The sequence below is a fragment of the Macaca fascicularis genome, chromosome 14 (assembly GCF_037993035.2).
Source record: "Macaca fascicularis isolate 582-1 chromosome 14, T2T-MFA8v1.1".
In the NCBI taxonomy this organism is placed as follows: domain Eukaryota; kingdom Metazoa; phylum Chordata; class Mammalia; order Primates; family Cercopithecidae; genus Macaca; species Macaca fascicularis.
In genome coordinates, this window is record NC_088388.1 from 39,034,588 (window position 1) to 39,054,287 (window position 19,700).

At 34.5% G+C, this 19,700-nt stretch overlaps 1 protein-coding gene across 8 annotated transcripts in view; it reads right to left on the reverse strand.

Annotated features, from left to right (window-relative positions):
* Positions 1 to 19,700, reverse strand: part of ANO3 (anoctamin 3) — a 476,116-nt gene that overhangs the window by 106,297 nt on the left and 350,119 nt on the right. For 4 of the 8 annotated variants that reach the window (XM_015434966.4, XM_005578367.5, XM_005578368.5 and 1 more), the window contains 4 exons: positions 18,503 to 18,558; positions 13,935 to 14,056; positions 9,032 to 9,166; positions 3,160 to 3,256 (listed from right to left, as the gene is read on the reverse strand). In XM_015434966.4, coding sequence (XP_015290452.3) covers positions 3,160 to 3,256; positions 9,032 to 9,166; positions 13,935 to 14,056; positions 18,503 to 18,558 — 410 coding nt within the window. The remainder of the gene's footprint in view (positions 1 to 3,159; positions 3,257 to 9,031; positions 9,167 to 13,934; positions 14,057 to 18,502; positions 18,559 to 19,700) is intronic. The other 4 variants (XM_074012595.1, XM_074012596.1, XM_074012597.1 and 1 more) reach the window with 1 other exon arrangement.

The following is a 19,700-nucleotide window of genomic DNA, read 5'->3' on the forward strand; positions in this document are numbered from 1 at the left end:
CCTCACCCTTGACCAGTTGATTCTAAATTTCAGGAAGTGGGGTCCAGAAACCTGCTTTATCACAAATGTTCTAGATGATCGGATGTATAGTCTTATACACACTCTTTTTCTTTTCAATGAAGTTTCTTGAAAAGAACAGCTTCTCTTCTGCTTCTGTTGTAACCTCAAATCAGTATACAGCCTGAGGTTCACACTGGGTATTGAGTAAATGTTAAACAAGTTTTTCTTTAAGAAAATTACTCTGAATAAGACTTAAGTTCAAGGGGTTGGGTCATTTTTTAATTATATGAAAAACAGCTTAGGACCTTCTAGCTAATTATTTTACCTTAGATGAGAATTCCTAGCATTATAGGGTTTGACAACATAGTGTCAGTGAAAATATCACGAAATTACTTAATTGCAAAAATATCCTAATTCCAATTCTTTTAAGTACTAAAATAAAAGTAGTCATGAAAGGAAACATTAATGTACTTAAATATTAATATTTATCATATGATAGGACCAGTTATTTTCAGGCAGACATATCACTGAAATTATAAAGGGGAAATTACATGTACACACGTCCTTTTCAATATAATATGGAAAATTTGATTTCCTTTTATTTGTCACAAGCAGTAATGGATTCTGTAAGGAACTGAATTGAGAACTCCCTAGATCACGTGTCCAGGTGATTTTGCTTCTAGATGATCCTAGATTTGGTGGCTTGTACCTTTGGCAAAAATCTGCTCCCTTATATCTGATTCTACCCATCGAAAAATTATGAGATATTTAAATATGAAAATTTATAGTAAAATAGATTGTTGATTTCCATCCAGTAAGGGAAGAGGAACTCTTATTTTTAAGGTATAAAACAAGTAGCTACATTTTATCTTAGAGGAACAAATAAAAGACATTTCATCCTAGTGGGTTGTATTTCTTACATTCTTCCACGAGGCAATATTCTCCTTTGCAAGCTAACTTTTCCACTTTCCTTATACAAGTTATTAAGTGAATTCTTTGTGAGTCATCCCTGTCCTTAAATGTACCTTTCTCTGTTGAGAAAAGAAGAGATGTATTTACTGCACAATGACAAAAGCACCCTAGATGTAGTGTTTCCTTGGACGGCTTCCTCACTTTATCACTCTGCCATATGTGGATATTTCTTGTCTTCAGTGTTAAAATAATGCCAGTGTGTGTTATTAGATATGTCCAAGTGAAAGAAGAAGTATCTGTATATTTTTGGCGTTTCTAGGCTGTTATATGTCTAAAATACATAGGCTAGGAGAGAGACATATGTATATACATATAACAACTCTTAACACACTTGGTTCTAGCAAAAAGTGATGAGAAAATGCTGCCTCCAAACAAGATAACCATGTTTCTAAGTCCCTATCATCTTTATGGAACATTTAAAAGAATGAAAAACTAAACATTTATTCTGAAATTAAAGTATAAACAAAACAGACTTTAATTTTACTAAGTTATGTTCTTGTAGTAAGGACATTGAGTGGCTTTGGATTTTGCACCCAGCCTTGTCAAAGTTAATTGTATGGAGATCTCCACTTCTGGAAATGATGGAGTAAGAAGGATTGATTTTATCCCTATGCTGGAAACACCCCCAAAACGCACAAAATGTATAAAACAACAGATTACAAGATGGTAGACATCAGGCAACAAAGGGCAATGAGAGACAGAAAACGAACAACGTTCACTTTATTACTACTCAGATTACTGCCTTAAAGAGTTCTCAGGGTGTAGAGAAGAACAACCTAGGCAGTACCCATGAGCATGTATGCAAGGAAACCATCTGTTAAGGAAAGTGCCATTTGAGAGACTGGAGTCAGGAATAGTGCCTGGTCCCATCAGCCACTGAAACCCTCATTATGCATAGTGACTTGGGTAGCATACACAGAAAGAGCTTTAGAATTGTTAAAATTCATAAAGATTGACCACAATGAGGCTCGGTGACTACACAGAAAACTGGAATTCTCATATACCATGGGTGGGTATGTAAAAGGTATAAACACATAGGAAAGGTTTTGCTTAGCAGGGTTTTCATAGGCTAACCATATACCTACCATGTGATCTAACCAGTCTACTCCTAGATATTTACCCAAGAGAAATGATAGCATTTGTCCATACAAGGGCTTGTAGATGGATATTAATAGAAAACTTGTTTAAAATAGGTAACAATTTGAAACAATCAAAAATTTTGATAATCGGTAAAGAAATAAACGGTATAGATATTATGGAATAATGTTCAGCAATAAAAATGATCTATTGATAAATGCTACATTATGAATGAATCTCAATAAATACGCTGTGTGAAAGAAGTCAGAAGAAAATACATAAATACATGATTCGATTTACACAAGAATCTAGAAAATACAAATGTATCTATAACGATACAAAGCAGTCGGCTGCTAGAGCACAGGGGAAGGTCAGGGAGGCAGAGATTAAAAGGGCGCGAAGAAAATGTTGGAGATGATGTGTTCATTATCTTGATTATGCTAATGGTTTCACAGGTGCACGCATATAACAAAATGTATCAACTCATACACTATAAATAGGTATATTTCATTACATGTTAATTATACTTCTATAAAACTGTTTTACAAACAAAAATAATAATGTAGAATTCAGTGTTTCTTAAACTTGGAGGAACACTGAAATCACCCAGGAAAATCTGAAATATACTGATAGCTATGTTCCAATCCCAAAGGTTCTGATTTAATTGCTCTGGGGTTGATCTGAGTTTCAGGAGTTTTAAAAGCCCTTCAGGTAATTCTAATAGGCAGCAATTTTGGGATTTTTTGAATGTTATTTCATTTTCTCTGTACCAATAGAAGTATTTTAACTTCGTAAGTTTTCATGTAACATACAAATTTAGTAAACAGCAATAGAAGTAACTGTTTCTTAAAAAGAAGCTAGATATAATTACATGTGGAAGTTTATGTTTATCTACAGTGGCAAAAATCAGTTATAAAAACCAAGGGAGACAAAAATGTTCAAATAAAAGTATACTTGCTTTGTAATTACAACAGACTGACATTTTATTCAGTTGTCAATGGCACTTATGATGGTTGAAACTCTTGAGAACACTTAACTTTGACTGGAGGACTTCTTACTGCCTGCTTCTCAGTACCGCTCAGGAAGGAGAATGCGAGGGTCCACACTCACCTTGGCATAGATACAGCTGTCGTTGAGTCTCTGCAGGGAGCAGTTCTTGTCACAGAGAGGGCACATAAAGACTTCAGTGGCTTTACAAATTTCTTGGCTTGAGAAAAAAAAAGAAAAAAACCCCATTAAAACATAGCATGAAACTGTGACTAGAAATTCACTTCGCCCCTGCAGCAAATCCTGTTGGAAGCAGCAAGGCAGAGAGGAAAAGGAGAAGCAATGGTAATAGTGGGGAGTGGTGGGCACTGTGGTGTGACTCCAACTCAAACACTTCAGAGTATTTGTGATGCGAAAGTTTTGGTTTGCTTCTTTAATTTTAGAAAATGTTGTCAAGATAATTATAATGATAACAGGCCATATTTTACACTTGTGTGATATCTGGTGAAACTCTGTCTACAATGACACTTTTATACATGATTTCATGGCACTCAGGATAATCTTGTGAGGTATATATAACTCCAATGGAGTTTTAGCCAAACTCCCAGGCTTGGAAGTGGCTGAGCTGGAATCAAACCTATTTGGATTTCTCAAGTCTGGTGATCATACAATTTATAACACCCACTGCAGTACGTATTGTTGGTGCAGAATGTTCATCGGAGATTAAAATAGTTGCTTTTTTATGTTTGTTTATTGGGGTCTTTTGCATCGTCTTGACATACACTGTCACAATGACATGCCATAGTTTATATTTATATAAATATGTTCTCTATTAGAATGTAACTTTATGACGCATCTCTTCAGTTTTATGTCCACTGCCTTTAAAACAATCTCAGCATATATTTTAGATGACTTTGTGATAGCGCTAACACATCAGTAACCATTTCCGAAAAGCCTCAAAGACTCACAGTTCTCAGCAACTTATTTGCAGGACGCTTTATGCGCTTTCCTCTCATATATGGCCCTTTCCCATTTAGTATCCCCTGAATTAACTGTCTTTAAATCTTCTCTAGAAATGTTGAGAGGAATTTAAAGGCTTTAGAAAATGTGTCTGGATTCAACCCTTAACTCAAGTTTAATTAGCAATGTTTACAGCAAGATTTCTTGTTTTTACACATTTGTACTTGAACTAAAAAAAAAGAATGCATTTCAATGTGTATTTCAAGTATGGGAGGTATATAATCTCAAGCCAAAGTGGGGATCAATAGTTAAGTAATAATACCACATAGTGACATAATGCTTTACAGTGGGCAAGATGAATTTATGTTTGTCAAATTGTTTAGTCTTTACTCCAATCTCGGGTAACGGCAATTATCTCCAGTAAAAAGAGAAAAACAATGTTCAATTTAAGGAACTTGCTCAAGGTTATAGAGCTAGCTAGAGGTACCTCAAGGACCCCAAGCTTAAGTTTTCTGATTGTAGATCCAGTTCTCCATCAACTATATCTAAAAGAGAGATAAAGTTTGCTTCATAGTTTAAGGGAACTTTTCTATCAAGTAATAATTTATTAATGATCACAATGATGAAATGGGTCTTACATATACTATAGCTCTTCTACTTTCACACTCATCATCTTACTAGTAATCAGGATGTCTACAGAAGGTAGGAGAAAGCAGGTAAAATATACATATTAAAAACCAAAAAGAAAGAGAAGACTGTATCTCCTCTTGTGTCAATACCAGTAATTTGTAGGAATAAGAACTATTAACACACTTCGTGAAAAAAAAAAATTGAAATGAGCTTTTTAACATAATTCATTGTTTCACAAATGATACAATTTGTCCTGCTTTAGAATCTTATACTAAAAAGGTATTGAAGTTTGTTTATACGACATAATCTTTCTCAATTTCCAAATGGGGTCAATCAAAAGCTCAGATTTATTGAAGCACCAAGTCTAGAATTCCAGAATCTTTTTACTGTAGAATCATTACATTCATTTTCTGAAAGTCACTCAAAGCTCAACTTGATACATGATACACAAAAAACATCACACAACTTTTGACATTTTTTAGTCTAAAATATTTAAGAGTATCACAAGTTTCTTTGACTTTGCTTAACCACTAGAGGAAGGGAGAGTTCCCATCATGAGTGTTTCTTAATTTCTTCTGCAGTGCTTGACAATCTAAACAATCACTCAAACTGTGGTTTTCTTTTGTTTTGTATTTATTGCTACATATACACATCAAGTGTGATTCCAAAGAAATCATCGTTACTACCAATTAAAGATAAAAGTAGAGAGAAATTTTCCATATTGGGGTGGATGTTTGGACCCACTCACTTGAGGGTCCTCATGCTTCCTTATAATCCAGCTAACATGATAAAGAATGGAAGATAAAATATTTGCTTTATGGTACACTTTTTTTGAGAAAAGTGTGAAACTAGGTTTAAGGAAAACCAGTAGGGCATCATGGATAGATCATTGCTTTTAAAATCATACATAATCATCAGAGAAATGCAAATCAAAACTACAATAAAAAAATCACCTCACACCTGTTAGGATTGCTACTATTCCTTAAAAAAAAACAAAAAAAAAGTAAGTATTGGTGAGAATGTGGGGAAATTGTAATCCTGCACACTGCTGGTAGAAATCTAAAATGGTCCACTGCTATGAAAAACAGTAGGGAGGTTTCTCAAAAAATCAAAAATAGAACTACCATATGATTCAGCAATCCCACTTCTGGATACATATCCAAAAGAAATGAAATCATGATCTGGAAGAGCTGTCTGCACTCCCACATTTATTTCAGAATTATTAAAAATATCCAAGATATGGAAACAACCCAAATGTTTATTGACTGATGAATGAAGAAAGAGAATGTGGTATATATGTATAATGGAATATTATTTGGTCTTAGAAAAGAAGGAAATCCTGCCATATGTGATAACATGGATAAACCTAGAAGAAATTATGCTAAGTGAATTAAGCCAATCACAGAATAACCAATACTGAATAATTCAACTTATATGAGGTATATAAAATAGTCAAACTTACAAAAAACAGAGTTAAAATGGTGGTTGCCATTGGCTAGGGGAAGGAGGGAAGGGAGGGTAAAATGGACAAAAAGTTTCAGTTATATAAGATGAATAAATTCCAGAGAACTTCTGTATGACATTGTGCCTGTGGTCAATAATACTGTCTTGTGCACTTAAAAATTTATTAAGAGGCTAGATCTCACACTGTGTTCTCATCACCAATAAACACTTATTAATAATCAATTGATAATTGAATATAAATTAATAAAACATTAATGATGGTATTAATTTATTTCTGTAATTAATTATATATTAATCATAATCCTATAGTTGTTAATACTATTGACAATTTTAAAAATCAGAAATACGTTTGAAACTTAGTTGACCACTTACTAGATATAGTCCCTGACCAAGTCACTTTTTTTTAGGGGATCAATTTATTCATCTTATATGAGGATATCTAACTGGGATATTAGATTAAAAATATTTACAATGTACTTTACACATTGCAGGCACTTGATAAATGAAAGAAACTTATTGCTAAGCACAGCGTCAAGAGAGGGCTCGGAAATCCTCTAAGAAGCAAAGACTCTTAAAAATCTGGTCAATATTGAGAACCACATTCATTTCTTGGTGAGTTCTGATGCTGAAAAGGCAAGAACAGACCAGACAGTTGGGGCTTCAGGTCTGTTTCCTGGTTCCTGAAACCTAGGGCCTAAAAACCAGGCCACACGTATCTGTGCCTGTTCATTTTCAAATTCCTGTATCTTTTCCCAGGCACAGATATGGCCATATTTCACCATGTAAGACCAGTGTATACATGTAAATATATACACGTATGTATATACAGTCATCTAAAACCTGATTGTTATATACTTCTATAATTAAGTGTAAGGCAATTAAGAAACATGATCTTAATTTAGTTGGACCTAATTGGTAGAAACATAATCAATAGAGCCACATCTGCAGCTTTGGAACGTTTTTCTACCCTGCAACAAGTAAAAAAGAGCTTAATAAAATTATACTAACATAAGTCAACACAAAATAAAAGATTGCTCTCCTTCCCCCACCCACCATGATAACACCTACAACTCAACCATGTCTGACACCTTGAATGGAAAATTTCAGTCCCCAAATTTTCAGTCAAGATATTCAGTGCTGCTTATCTTGGTTTAGAATAGAAAGTCTGACAGGATCTTAATTATAGTGTGACAGAAGTGGGAGTAATATAATACCATACAGCACTGAAGAAAAGAGTTTGCTAATGCCTTTTAGAACACTCCTTGTACTAAAGGTTAAAGAATAATTATCTCATACAAAAAGAGCCTAATTTACTCCATTGGTATATAAATCAATAGAAACAGCAAATCTATTCCCTTCATTCCTCTTTGTTCATTTTCAGCTTTGTAGTGGTGGAGCTGAGAAGTCTATATCATATGCTAACATTTTGTTAATATGTTCTCCACAAGACCAACTTGAAGAATCATTTTCCATATTTTAAAACATTTTAAAATGGTTTACTTTTTTTTCCAATTCACTGTAACTCTAAACCACAACCTTTCTTCGGAGCCCCAGATGTTACTGATACAACAGAATATGGGCAAATGCCCAAAAGGAGGATGGATGTTTCCAGTGGGCAGAAGTTTGTTCAGGAAGATGCTACCTTGCAGGATGGTAATGAGTTTGCAAAACCCTGAAATTAACCCATGGCTAGATGAAATGGGTTTGAGCAGTAGGTGTTTCTTTGTTTTCATGTTATTTAGCTTTCGGCATTCATGAAGAACAAGGGGACTTTGAGATATCAAATCAAGCAATTTGATTACTGAATAGGATTTAATTATCGGACAATAAAGCTGTTTCATTTTTAAGCATAATTGCTGTACATATACATACATATACATATTATATTAAGGAAAATTCAGGGAAATTAATTTTTATGATCTCATGAAGAATATAATCTTAACATTAACTGTCACGTTCAGTATCTGGTAGCAAGGCCATGGTTAAAAGATGGATCAAAAGAGAAGAACGTGTTGAGCTCTGAAAGAAGGGGGAGAGATATTTTTCAGATTTTGAATTTTACCTTACGAAGTTAAAGTTGATAATATACTTGTGATTGAAATAGAAAATGCTGTTAAGATTATTTAATGTTAGGGTGACTCTCGTCCTTGCTGAATAATAATGTACTGTTCCTATTTCCAAATCTCAAGTCACTTCAACTTTAATAGAAGCATCACTATTTTGATATATGTTTGACTTTTGTCAAACCTGATTTCACTACAATCTCCATATCTTAAGTGTATGCTAAATAAAATTTATAAATATTTGTTCCTCCAGAGAGTAATAATAAAGTAGAAAGTATGTTATGATCTGTCATGTACTCAGGAGAGTAGAGGAGGTTGCTTAGAGCAGAATTTATGTGGTATAATTGTTTTGTTTAGACATCTTTAAGTCTATTAGGTTCCCTCATGTGCAAAAAGATCTATGCATCTCCAAGGGTGGTAGTGAAGGTTATAGCAAATGAAACAAGGTATTTGGAAGGACTTTGTAAATTATAAATTGAAATTATAAATTATAGCTATTATAATGATTTGAATGAATACATCGAGAGGGCCTTCTAGACTAACAAATACTATGCAAATATAAATCACACAAAACTATCAAATTTTTGAATTATGTGGTATATACTGGAAAGAAGAATTTTACGTAAACATTCTTGGAAATTACTCAAGATAGTTTGCATATAAAAGTATTAAAATGACATTTTGTAATAGTGTTCCTTTCCTACCAAAAAAAAACAAAAAACAAAAAAAAAAACAAAAAACACCAAGAAACAGAAATAGCAAATAAATTAAATTGTAGTATCATCAACCATTTGTTTTTTATAGTCAGCATTATCGTTAAACTTTTGCCCACTCAGAAGACAGGCCAAATATTTTTAATAGGTCTCTTAATAGCCTACCTTACTTGACTTTTATTCATTGTAAATAATCCATAGAAGAAAACGCACAAACCAACAATTGCTGCAGGAATCAACATTCCAGTATACCATCCCAGCCAAGCAAAGTATAGTCCAATCTTCTCACCAAAGTATAGCCTGCATGAGAAAGCAAATCCTTAGACTGAGTTAAGGCAATATAAGCAATATTACAACTATTGATGCCACACCTAGTCAGAATTTCAGACGGAAACTTGAGGCTACACTCGGTTCCTCCTCAGCTCCATCTACAGTATCTAATATTCCTGCTTGTTAATTAATCCAATAATGGCAATATTGTTTATTTTTAAACCTTTTCAATATAGGGGCAATTCTGTCACATGTCTTTATGTATATGCCATACTTCTCAACATGGCTCATAAACCTTGCTTTTCTCCATCTTCCTACTAGCATCCCTTTTCATTTTTCACATCACAGAGCTGCTCTAAACCATATAGCTTTCATGAAAATTGGAAAAAGGTGTCCCCTCTAGGTGGGTGCTGAGAGAGCAGGTTAGATTTCCCTCTTCATCTGCACCCTTCACCAGACACCCTTAGGCTAGACACAATGTGCACCATTATGTCACATCTTCCTCAACAAAGCTCAACTCTGCAGTTTCCAAAGCACGCAGGACTTACCCTGGTTAATGCTGTCCCTAAACTTACAAAAATGTATGGCAATTACCGGCCATTCTTCCATTCCTTTTCCTCCCTATACGATTGTAAGCTGCTGAAAGGTAGACCTGTGTGTTGCTTCACTAATAACCATCACAGGAAGTACTGAAGGACGCTAAGAGAGTTAATGCATTTAATTCCCCTCTAGCTGATGAATATCATTTAAATTGAAATGGCAGAGAAATAACGCAGTTCTAATAACTACTCAGTTGCTCTTTCTTCACCTAACCCACTGTCGGTATTAAAGGCCTGGTTAAAAATGATAATTTCCTGACTTCTTTACCACTGTTTGGTCTCCATCTTCTAAAGACGGTTACTTAACACACACAGTTTTGTTCCTGCAACAAAGATGGGCACTTCAAAGTTGATTTGGGAATATTGCACGGAGCAGTGATTCTTGTTAAGAAGAAAATTCTCTTGTCATATTTCCTTAACAAGGCTTCTCTTTCTGAAAACTATTCTCTTTCTGCTTCATTCTCTGTGTTGTGCCAATTAAATCTTTTGCATATTCTACTGCGTGTAGACCTGGAATAATCATCCGTCAAGCATCACTTCTCCGTATTTTTCCATTTTATTTTTCTCTCCTAGGAAACACAGATCAATAGAAAATTCACTTCTTATACAATAATAACATTCTACTTTGAGATGGAAACTTATTATATTAACAGGTATTGAAAAAAAAATTGTTTGCTTGAACAAGTGTTCCTCTGTGGGGTGGAGCAAAGTTTTTAGCACATGTTACTAACACAGTAGAAGACCTTTATAATTTTGATGACAGAGGACTGCACAGACAAATCAGTGGATATAGACAGTATCATCTATATCAGTATGATATAGATAGATATTTTAAATTACACATTGTTAAAGATTAAGAGAAGCAACAATATTATTTGGTGAAGTATAGTCACCTAAGTAAAAGTAGATTTCAGATCTGTGTCAGAAGAAGGAGCTGGTGCCATGTAAAAGAGGCTAATGAAAAAATGTCCTTGCCTTAGAGCGCTGGTACTCACAATCTTCTATGATTCCTGTGTTCCAAACAGAGCAAGGAGGAAGACGGAGGAAGTGGGGGCTGCTATTGGGTAACTACCCATCACACAACCACAGCTCTCTTTTTATCTTTTTTTTTTTTTAATATTTCTGCCCTGTGTCATATTTCATTCAATGATACAATTCCACTGCTGAAATAATTTCTATCATAAAATGAAACAATGTGGAAATCTATGCTTTTAGAATTGTTTCCTTTAGTGACATTGTTTTTAAATACAAATGCCTCCAATGCCTATTGTGAAATATTTTTTTAAATTGCCATACAAGAATTTTGCTACACAAATTTTATAACTGATGATTTTGAATATGTGCTCTTTGTAGTTTCAAATATTTTTCATGGAAAAACAGATTGCAACTAAAATAGGACTTAGCTATAAAACGTTTAAATTTATTTTTAAAATGGGAAAAACCATGGACACATGTCCAGAAATGGTTATTTATATAAAAAAGGAATTGCCTGTATCTGACTTTCCATCCTAAGGAACTACTTTATTCAGCATGAGACAATACAGGCTGTGCCTATGAGTCTCCATTATCCATAACCAAAGAGTATAAAGAAATTCAACTTTGAACACCCTCTTTCTCTCACTACAGATAGGAAGCAACACAGTAAGAGATGCATGCCCTCAAAAGTGTGTGGTTTTAAGAACAACTTACTCAAAATAAGTAGTCACAAATCTTAAGATAATTTTTCTGCTGGTTGTAGAAAAATGGGCCTTGTAGAAAATGCTATGCATAAATAGTTTACTATCAATGTTTGCCTCATTACCATCTAAATTTTGGTAACACAAGTTAAGTTCCTAAGGGGTAAAAACATGTTCAACTGCCCTCTATACTCTTTTATAAACTTTCTCTTGGGTGAGTATTACACCACACACTCCTTCCCTTAGCCAATTAAAGACAGAAATATAATTTTTTTAAGAAAAAATATCCTCCTATGTCAACAACCAAAGAAGTGGTAATAGTGGCTGAATAAACCTATTTACTGAAAATAAAGGCTGCTTGCTGGAATTATCTGAAGAAGCAAGAGTAATGTCTTCTATAGATGAGAACTTATACTTTCTGTTTATTTTTTGTCAACAAAAATTGTATATATATATTGCATGCATGATATTTTGAAATATGCATATAGTTTTGAAGGACTAAATGAAGCTAATTAACATACACATTACCTCACATATTTATTCTTACTATATAGTAAGAACATTTAAAATGTACTCAGCAATTTTCAACCATAAAATACATTATTATTAACTATAGTCACCATGTTGTACAACAGATCTCTGGAACTTATTCTTCCTATCTAAATTCATTTTTGTATCCTTTGACCAACTTCTCCCCAACTTCTGCCTTCTCCCCACCCCAGCCTTTGGTAACTACTATTCTACTCTCTGCTTCTATGAGTTCAACTTTTTTAGATTCTACCCATACATGAGATTATGTAGTATTTGTATTTCGGTGGCTTATAAAGAAAATATGGTATATATACACAATGAAAAACTACTTAACCTTAAAAAGGAGAAGATCCTGTCATTCGCAATAACATGGATAAGACTGGAGGACATTATCTTAAGTGAAATAAGCTAAGTAAATGTAATTATTGACACTAGAATGCATGCTTGCAAATCCTAACTTCATTTTAATTCCTAATAGATATAGCTTTGTGAACAAGCACATTTCACTGGGTTCACAATATCTAAAATAATTCTCCCGTCTGCATAAAATAAAATCTGAGAATTTCTTGTGGTCATCAAACTAAAAAATAAAACATCTTGGTTCTGAATATGCCCGAATACTTAATGTTTGAAATTAAAAGCGTTTGGTGGTGGATGTTTATCCTCTGTATCTCCAGATCTGCATTCTACTTTTTTTCCTTTCATTATAGGCACTAAGGGGTCTACCTCTATGCACTCTATAAGCTTTGTTCCTTCCCATTTTCTTCTGGCTTCCTGATGGGCTTGTTGACTGACTGAATGTGCTAGCAGGAGATCAGAGGGCAATATAAAAGAGATGGGGTTTATCATCCTGGTTTCCTCTTTCTTGGGCCATGGTTTGGCCATGGCTGCTTTCTTCCTAAGGTCAAATTTTGGGTATAAATTTTGACTGGTTCTGCCAAATATTTTCTCCCCCTGTCCCTTCAAGATCTAGGTTTGATAGCAACTTCCAGCTGTGCTAGTCCCTGGGAGCTTCCTCATCTGTCACTCTTTCCCTTGACTCTGGCTTATGCTTCTGTATATAGTTCTTTTATTAAATTCTCTACAAGTACCCCTTTCCTTGTCCACCTGTTTTATGCTGGGGGCACTGACTGATTCAGCTGTGATTTATTCTTGATGTTTATATTTCATAAACAGCTTAAAATATTAACATATATAATAATATAAATGGTCCTTTTCTTTCATTCTATAAATATTTATAGTTAACCACAGACTTAAGATCTTGTTAATACAGATTTCATGATTTCCAAAAATAAAAAACAAATTATCCTCCATCAACATAAATGATATAAATCATGAATACAACAATATTTCAAGACTAATTCAAGTTGAAGGCAGTTACTTACTAGAATATGCATCCTGAAGTAGAGTAGATCTTTAGTGAAAAATAAATATATACAAACATGTGAAACACGTGTTAGTCATTTTTCTCTTTGCTCTTAGATCCACTTTCTGGCTTGCTTGCTTTCTTTTTTTTTGATTTGGACATTTTAGTCAGGTTTTACTCTAAATTACTTCTGGTTAAGTTGAGTCAGGAGGTGTTACTTCTGGTGAGTTGATCACTCAAAGGTAGAAGGAAGCGATAAGCCAGGACCATTTTCCCTCTCTATGCCCCCTCCATGGCTCCACCCTCCCCGTCACTTTCACCTCTCTACTGGAAGCCCTAGCAATGGTACATAAGTATTGGGCTCTGATAATATATGTTTATTCCAATTTCTCTCCACCCTTAAGGGGTTAGTAATTTTTTGCTGTTGCTAATCCCTTAGACACCTTGCAAAGCCTGTTTGATTTCTCAGCTCTCCCATCCCCTGTATAACCAATTACCTACAGTGAGACTCTTTTAGTGAAAAACCTTATAGCGGTTGCTTTTTTTGTAGACTGCAAATTCCAAGTCTTAGACAATGACAACCAAACAGCATACTTTGCTTTTCATTATTGTTCCACTTGCAATACCTGATTAAATCCAGAGGCTGATGCTTATACCACATTCCCCAGCGTGCCCAGCGCTCATATAATAGATGTCTGTTATTCTGAGGTCCATGGGTTTTAATCGGCTGGCTACTTTTGTAGGCTCCCTGCAACAGATAAAGTAAGATACATTTGGATCTATTTTTTAGTGAAATTTGAACTGAATGAAAACTGTATTTTCCCTCACAGAATAATTTAAAAACTTATTGAAAGCTTCAGAAATGATAAATTAAGCCCATCGCTGAAATGATGTGATAGATGCCTTTACATATCTTTCATTAAAAATAGTCTGACAGTTACTTTAAAAATCTTCTATTAAATTAGTTAAAAAGTACAATGGAACCCATTAGCTTAAAGTAAAGTAGGTGCTAGGCTTTACTGTTTGGAATTTAAGGTCTTTTAATAAACACAATATCTTCACCATCACTGAGAGAAATTGTGATAATCTGTAGTTCAGAATTTAAGGGCATTATTTTGTTTAAGAAGTGATGCAATACCAGGAAATGTTTCTTCCATTTTTACAAGCTGAGGAAGACAGTAAGTGTTCATTCAAAATATATAAGACGCCTCAGCCACCAGTGCTAGTCAGATTTTTTTTTCTCTCTTTTTTTTAATTATAATTTAAGTTCTGGGATACATGTGCAGAACGTGCAGGTTTGTTACATAGGTATACACATCATGGTGGTTTGCTGCACCCTTCAACCCATCATCTGCACTAGGTATTTCTCCTAATGCTATCCCTCCCCTAGCTCCCCACTCCCCAACAGGCCCCAGTGTGTGATGTTCCCCTCCCTGTGTCCATGTGTTCTCATTGTTCAATTCCCAGTTATGAGTGAGAACATAGGGTGTTTGGTTTTCTATTCCTGTGTTAGTTTGCTGAGAATGATGGTTACTAGCTTCATCCATGTCCCTGCAAAGAACATGAACTCATCCTTTTTTATGGCTGCATAGTATTCCATGGTGTATATGTGTCACATTGTCTTTATCCAGTCTATCATTGATGGGTACTTGGACTGGTGCCAAGTCTTTGCTATGGTGAATATTGCTGCAATAAATGTATGTGTGCATGTGTCTTTATAGTAGAATGATTTATAATCCTTTGGGTATATACCCAGTAATAGGATTGCTGGGTCAAATGATATTTCTGGTTCTAGATCCTTGAAGGATCGCCACACTGTCTTCCACAATGGTTGAACTAATTTACACTCCCACCAACAATGTAAAGGCATTCCTGTTTCTCCACATCCTCTCCAGCATCTGTTGTTTCCTGGTTTTTTAATGATCACCATTCTAACTGCCATGAAATGGCACCTCACTGTGGTTTTGATTTGCATTTCTCTAATGACCAGTGATGATGAGTTTTTTTTCATATGTTTGTTGGCCCCATAAATGTCTTCTTTTGAGAAGTGTCTGTTTGTATCTTTTGCCCACTTTTTGATGGAGTTTCTTTTTTTTTTTTTTTTCTTATAAATTTGTTTTAAGTTCCTTGTAGATTCTGGATATTAGCCCATATGGATAGACTGCAAAAATTTTCACTCATTCTGTATGTTGCCTGTTCACTCTGATGATAGTTTCTTTTGCTGTGCAGAAACTCTTTAGTTCCATTAGATCCCATTTTTCAATTTTGGCTTTTGTGACCATGTTTCATCAATACCTAGTTTACTGAGAGTTGTTAGCATGATGGGGTGTTGAATTTTATCGAAGGACTTTTCTGCATCTATTGAGTTAATCATGTGGTTTTTGTCATTGGTTCCGTTTATATGATGGATTACGTTTATTGATTTGCATATGTTGAACCAGCCTTGCAACCCAGGAATGAAGCCGGCTAGTCAGATTTTTAAAGTGGCAGTATCTTTAAAATTTATTTCTGATAAGATATTCCAAAAATTGAAGGATTTTTTTTCAATTCTTTATATGCTCTTTCAAAAATCTGTCATGTGTGTCGCAATTTTGGAACTGCAGATTATATAATATGCCTTATAGAGAAGAGTGTTCCCTAAAGCTTGAACTTCTCTGCTTTTATTATATAAAAAGAGGACAATATATGTGGTGAACTAAAATGTGAGATACAAGATGTGACAGTCTTTCTCCTCACTCCAATGTATGGCTCTATCTTTATGAAAGTTTGACAAAAATTTAAAGCAAGTGGAGTTATGCCTCAGTTTTCTCACCTAGATGACAGAAGTAATAATAATATTACCCAGTATAGAGGGGTTTTACAAGAGTCAACTTAGTACCTATAAAGTGCCTGGCACATGGAAAGTATACAATTAATGTGAGTTATTTTATGCATTTGATACATTGTGACTCTTGAAAAGTGCAAAGCTCATCAGAATATTCCTTGACAACCAGGACGGTGAGCTCCTATAAGGAAAGAAGACACCAAGAGTCATGGCTCACAGGTGCCTCAAGGTTGCCATGAGAGACATGTGGATGCCACTCCTGGCTCCCTGATGAAATAGACACATTAATTTGGGAAGAAATGAAGTACCATTTAAGTGCAGGCCCCAAATTGTCTTCCCTAAGCTAGCTCAAGGTGTTTAAAGCCCAAAAATTAAAAGGCTTTTTGGGTTTCAGATGCTAAACTTTAGAATATGTAGGGTATCTTTTTCTTAACTCTGCTCTATAACCTCAATCAGCTACATCATTCTGGCTTGATAGTGACATGCAGTGGGCTGCAAGAGAAAACTGACCAAAGTGATTCCTCTTGCTCACTCACGTACTTTCACACCTTTCTGAAGTATTGTGTACACTCAGTGGTCTCTGCCACCCCATGATTGGCCCCCTCTGACCTACACACATTTTCTCTCTTTCCACTATTCATCATTCATAGGATTATAAATTCTATCAATATCTTGGACGAATTCTTGTGTGTGTGTATTTCTCTCGTTCCCTTTATTTTGCCTTTTCATACCAAACTCCACAAGACATTTCTTCTTCTTCCCTCTAGCCACTGTCCTTTTTGTAAGTAAAAAACAAACCTCAACTACAGGTAAAAATAAGAGATTGGCACTTGTCTCCTGCATTAAGGAAAAAGAAAAAAGGAAGCCTAGAATTGTGAACTATCCTTAATCAAATTACAGTCAATGCCATTGACTCCATTTTCCTCCTAATAAGCCTTATTTTCCTTACCTCAAGTAGTAGCATTTAAAATCAACAGAAAATTCCTGAGCCCATTTTATGGACCTTCTAATTTACTTTCTTGTATTTCAACAACATTGTTTTCCATTCTTTTCATGTATTTATTCCATATATTAATATTTCATCCAAATTACAAACACAAGTGGGGAGATGATAATTACTTATAACTTATTTATAAAAGTCCCAAATTTCACATAAAAAACTGTCAAATGAACTTTCAGAATGCAGCCTAATTATGTAGAGAAAATTACCTAAATAGAGAACAAATTAAACCTTCTTTGCTACAGAGGTTCTCCTTGGGCCTTAAGTTTGCCATTCTGAACACTTTACCGTTTATTATGTGCTATTTGATATAGTGTTTAATTTCTCTAAGCTTTGTTTCTTCAGCTGTAAAATAAGAATAATAAAATGTACCCCTCCAGGGTTATGTTCAGAATAATGGGAAAATACATGTACGAGGCCTGGCACATCAAATACACAAACATATTTCCTGTTATTATTTCTATTCTGACTATAAGTATGTATACCATAATGAATATAAACATTGGAGATTGGCTTCTGGTGCTCAAAACTGTGCCTTTGATATCTAACCTTTCCGTACCTCAATTACCTATATAAAAAACAGAGCTAATATTATCGTATATCTCAAAGGGCTGCTGCAAGGATTAAATGAGACAATCCGTATAAAACATTTACGTCACTGCCAATAGCAAGCACTCAATACATTTTATCTACTATTGGTCATACCAGACTGCAAATTCCTCAGCCTTGTATTATGTACTGAAGTCCTCAGTCATAAATTTATAAATAGAAATGTGATAGCCTTTGAAAGTTCAGAAGTGAAACCTGTAAAGACCCCACTCTTACCTTAAAACGTGAAATTGCCTTAAAGAAAGAGGTCAGGAAATAAAAGTTGGCTCAGATATCATTTACAGTGGACAGGGCCCACTGCAGCTTAGAGCAGGCATTTCTATTTAAAACTTGTAGGGAGGTAATCATCTGGCAAATAATTGAGTAGGCAGTTGGCTATAGGTTTTTGTGGTGGGACTTTAGATTTTGAAGTATCCCAAAGTAGTAGGCACAAACCAGGAAACTTCTCTATTTGGAATAGTGCGGATCCCAAGTCGGATCATGCTTGGAACTCTATACTGGAGCAGAAGGCAGCAGCTATAGTGTCCAGGAGTGTTTCCGCTAAGGCTGGGATTCCCAGTATGGGGCAAATCGCAGACAGGCTTTGAGGCAGAGGAGCCAGTGTACAGTCGCAAAATTACCATGGGGAGACAGAAGGCCCATGGCTACTTGCAGACTGAATCTTCCTGGGAGTGGACAGCTAGACTCAAATGAAAACAACAGGACGAAACATTGAGCATGAAAACCTTGTTTATAAAGTGGAAACTGTATTTCAAGATTACCTCATGTGGTGGAAACGCTGCTATGTATGAGCCATTGTTTATAAGTTTACGGATACCTGCAAAGAGAAGAAAAGGACAGTTCTTGAGTTAGCTTCAATGAAGCATTTCCTCTGAAGCAACACAAATATACAGGGGACAATGAATTAATTAAAAAGTTTAAGATAACCCAAATGACTTCCATAGCCACATCACCTATGAGGACAGTGCGATTGTGAAAGAAACTGATACTGCGTCTAGTTATGTCCTTATGATATTAGTAAATGAAGATTTGCAAGTTGTCACATGGTTTTACTTTACCATATCATAAAATATTGGGCATTTAACCCACTTATTTAGGATCATGTGACCCAGAAGCAACTTTTTGTTTTTCTCCAAATAACAAAGTTTGGTCAAGAAAGAAGACAAATTCTATATCCCACCCCATCCCTGTCCCCTACCAAAACAAAACAAAACAAAACAAAAGACCTCAAAATGATATTGGTATTGAGAAATATTTAATTTTATAATATCAAACCAAAAAGACACAAATAGCAATATGAGACACTTATTAAAATCTCCTCCCTCTCAATGAGGGTAGAGCGACATGGACACTCTCATATATTCCTGGTAAGAACCGATACCGAGTGAGCAACTATTGTTGCAATATTATTTATATCAGTAAAGAATTAGAAATAATTACATATCCAAAACTGATAAATCATTTAATTTTTATAGTACAATCAATCATAATAGGTACTTAGTAAATAACAGTGATTTGATGAATTTTATTATGGAATATTGTACAGCTTTTTATAATAATGTTTTCAAAGAGTAATTAAGGGCTTGAGAAAATATTCATAATGGTAATTTTTTTAAAATCTGAAAATTATAAATGCTAAAACATCTAATTTATATGTACATATATATACACACACATACACACAAACATAAATATATACACATATATATAAACTTAAAAATGTATAAGTGAGAATTGCAGTTAGGAATAATTTTAATTATTCTGTATTTACTACAAAGGGAACGATGCCCTTATCATTATTTATAATTTCATAATTATTTTAAAAGAATACAAAAGAGTATAGTACTAACATTTAGACACATTTTCAATTTATATTCTGGATTTCATTATTTTTAGTTCCTTTTTTTTTTTTTCTTTTTTGAGACAGGGTCTTACTCTGTTGCCCAGGCTGGAGTGCAA